Genomic DNA, 3,491 nt, shown 5'->3' on the forward strand with positions numbered 1-3,491 from the left:
GGACCGGGACTGGAGGGAGGAACCACAGGTACACACCAATAATATACACCTTCATTTTAAAGTCTTGAATCATCCAGTGAAGAAGGTGTAACGGGTGTCATCTCCTCCTGCAGGTGTGGCCTCAGAGTTTATCGTGAACACCTGTAACGCCGGCTCCGGAGCTCTGTCCGTCACCATCGATGGACCGTCCAAAGTGAAGATGGACTGTCAGGAATGTCCTGAGGGCTACAAGGTCTCCTACACACCCATGGCTCCTGGAAGCTACCTGATCTCCATCAAGTACGGGGGACCCCAGCACATCGTAGGAAGCCCCTTCAAGGCCAAAGTCTCAGGTGAGTCAGTGGACCATCAGCACCACTCTGACAGACTGGAGGTTCTGCACAAACCTACAACTGGGACGTGAACCCAGCCTGTAACCCTGTGATTAAGACACAGGTCACATAAACCTGGACCGGGACTGACCCCGAGGCTGTATTTTTACTTTATTTAACACTGAAGACCAAAAAAGTTGCATTCTATAATAAATAGATCCAAATCAGTACAATGTGTAAAACTGTCTGCACCAAAGCTGTAACAGAACTTGACTTTGGACTGGACCAGAATCAATAACTACAAGAACCTAGAAGATGCCTAAAGTCTCCTTCAGGCTCAAAGACCACATGATCTTCCAAAGACCTCTAGAACCTCCTCTAAGACCAAACCACCTTTTGGACCCAGAGAACCTTCTAACTGACCCCAAGAACCACATAGAGGAACTACAGAATCTCCTTTAGGTTCTCCAGATACTGTGCAGACCAGCACCAGATGGAAGTGAACTGGACTCGTGTGTTGTTGCTGTGAACTTCATTTCCACTGATCTCATGTGTCTTTAAATGTCTCTGCAGGACCTCGTCTCTCCGGGGGACACAGTCTCCACGAGACGTCGTCTGTTCTCGTGGAAACTGTCACCAAGTCGTCCATGATGGGCGGGGCCTTCGGCTCTTTACCCAAGTTCTCCTCAGACGCCAGTAAAGTGATCTCCAGAGGCGCCGGCCTGTCGAAGGCCTTCGTGGGTCAGAAGAACACGTTCACCGTCGACTGCAGCAAAGCAGGTGAGGACAGGAAGTGAACACACGAGACGTGAAGGAGATGAAAGCTGAGGTTCTCACTGTGGTCTGTTTCTCTGTCCTCGGCTCTGCAGGCACCAACATGCTGATGGTGGGGGTCCACGGCCCCAAGACGCCCTGTGAGGAAGTGTACGTCAAACACATGGGCAACAGGATGTACAACATCACCTACACCGTCAAAGAGCAGGGCAGCTACATCCTCATCGTCAAGTGGGGGGACGAGAACGTCCCCGGCAGTCCCTTCCACGTCACCGTCCCTTGAACCTGAACTCTTGGTCTTCATGTCCGCCCCCCCTCTGCAGCCTCCCTCCCTCCACCATGCACTGAAGACTGTTCACTCGTGTTCCTGCCACTCTTTCATTCTTTGTGCCAAAGTTTCATTTCTACCTGCGTCCTGTGTCTCTGCAGCAGCTTCATGTTAACCATCTTTACATCAGCAGCTTAACGAACCAGCTGCTAATTAGTTTGAATTCATCTCAGTGTGACCAGTGGCCTGATGCTCAGATAGAAGGTGTGGACAGGTGAGTGTGTTGATGGTAAACAGTGTGTCAGGTAAACCTCACCTGTTCTCACCTGTTCTCAGATTCATGTTAGTGACAATCAGCCTCTGATGAGTGGAAGCTCTCAGCAGGTTCGTCAGCTGTTTCCTGTTTCCTGTTTGAAGCTGCAGTGATCAGGATCAGGACAAACTGTGACTTTCATTTATTTATTCTCCGAGCTTTTGTTTCCTCTTTTGTTTTCTTTGACAGAAAATGGTCTTATTGTAGAGGAGAGGAGGTGAAGAGGAGCTTCTGTTTTTTTTTACCACAGGGAGGAGGTGCAGAGAGGAGTCCGTTTATTTGTGATGAAGCAGGTGATGTTCCACAGTATTACAGAGTGACATTTTATAGTGTTTTATATGTATCAGTGGATGAATGAAATAAATGTTTGATATGTTCAGATTGTGCAGGCATAATTAAAGTTCATCTGCTGATGTCACAGGAGGCGGAGTCTCAGACACAGACCGTCACATGATCACATCAATGAAAACATGTCAGAGTCGTCATGTTGTGTTTCCTCTCGTCACCATGGTTACCAGGTGAACTGAACCAGGTGATCTGAGGAGGTTTAATTCTTAGATGTCTCTGATCCTTCAGGTTCAACATCAACCACATCTTCTATTTAAACTCTGTTTGGTCAGACGTGTTGGTGAGTCTGAGTCGGTTAAAGGTTCATCTAAACAACAGCAACAACAACAACAACAGGCTCCGGTTTGGACTTTAACTAAAATAAACTCCGGTCAAAGAGAAGTAAGTAAAAGTCAAAGTTCACAACACGTCACAGATTTAATAGAATTTGCAGAAAATTTAAAAAAATTATTAAATCTAATAAAATTCTGTTGTAACATAAAGAGAATAATGTGACACAATAAGTAGATGTAAAGATAACTGACAAAACAAACCTGTGACACATGAAACTAAAACTGAGCTTTTATTTTGAAAGGAGGGAAGATCACACAATGAATCAATAATCTTAAAAAAGTCAAAAACAAATCACTGCTGTTGTGTCCACCTGTAACAGTAAAGTACAATAAAAAAGTAATGAATAGAAATAGAAACAGAAGAACATGAACTGAAGCAGGACAAGAAAGACAAAGACAATAAAACACCGTGTTACTGACCGGATGTCAACCCTGATGTGAGTGAGTTCACAGTGAGATGCAGCAGCGAACCAGCAGGTGGCAGCAGATACTCGTCACACTGAGGCTCAGCTGCTGAATGTTCACCGCGCTTTTATTGTGAAAATATGTTTACTGTTGCATGTAAATATTCAAAATAAGATTCAGATTCTGACAGAAGAAGAAGAGACAAGGTTTAATCTGCAGGGTGAAGATGAAGAGGATCCTCTCCTCCTCTCCTCCTCCTCCTCCTCTCCTCTTTTTCTCCTCCTCTCCTCTTCCTCTCCTCCTCCTCCTCCTCTCCTCCTCCCCCTCCTCCTCTCCTCTTCCTCCTCCTCTTCCTCTCCTCTTCCTCCTCCTCTTCCTCTCCTCCTCCTCTCCTCCTCCTCTCCTCCTCCTCCTCTCCTCTTCCTCCTCCACCTCCCCCTCTCCTCCTCTTCCCCTCCTCCTCTTCCTCTCCCCTTCCTCCTCTCCTCTTCCTCCTCCTCTTCCTCTCCTCCTCCTCTCCTCCTCCTCCATTACTCTTCCTCCTCCACCTCCCCCTCTCCTCCTCCTCTCCTCCTCTTCCTCTCCTCCACCTCCTCTTCAACTACATGAGGAATTGTTGCTTTGTGTTTCAAAGACGTGTGATGAAGATGATGATGAAGCTGAGTGTTGCCCCCCCCCGCAGCATTAGTGAGGGTATTATTAGTCTGAATGGACAGCTGTAATTAATGCCTCTGAGGGAG

General features: G+C 46.9%; 1 protein-coding gene across 1 annotated transcript; it reads left to right on the plus strand.

Moving 5' to 3' along the window:
* The first annotated feature begins 6 nt into the window (after positions 1-6).
* On the plus strand, positions 7-2,045 carry LOC111649350 (filamin-B-like). Its single transcript, XM_023399121.2, has 4 exons — positions 7-28; positions 114-332; positions 885-1,091; positions 1,181-2,045. The coding sequence occupies exons 2-4, from the start codon at positions 200-202 to the stop codon at positions 1,366-1,368; spliced, it is 528 nt and encodes a 175-aa protein (XP_023254889.2). The 5' UTR covers positions 7-28; positions 114-199; the 3' UTR covers positions 1,369-2,045.
* Positions 2,046-3,491: the final 1,446 nt, after the last annotated feature.

This window comes from Seriola lalandi, unplaced genomic scaffold (genome assembly GCF_002814215.2).
Source record: "Seriola lalandi dorsalis isolate HSWRI2012SDOR001 ecotype SW California unplaced genomic scaffold, Sedor1 jcf7180002050488, whole genome shotgun sequence".
Taxonomy (NCBI): Eukaryota; Metazoa; Chordata; class Actinopteri; order Carangiformes; family Carangidae; genus Seriola; species Seriola lalandi.

Excerpts from the sequence above, each read along its gene's own strand:
- LOC111649350 (XM_023399121.2), top strand. The coding sequence starts at position 200 with ATGGACTGTCAGGAATGTCCTGAGGGCTACAAGGTCTCCTACACACCC. Across the intron at positions 333-884 it reads CTTCAAGGCCAAAGTCTCAG|GACCTCGTCTCTCCGGGGGA; the intron begins GTGAGTCAGTGG and ends ATGTCTCTGCAG. Across the intron at positions 1,092-1,180 it reads CGTCGACTGCAGCAAAGCAG|GCACCAACATGCTGATGGTG; the intron begins GTGAGGACAGGA and ends TCGGCTCTGCAG.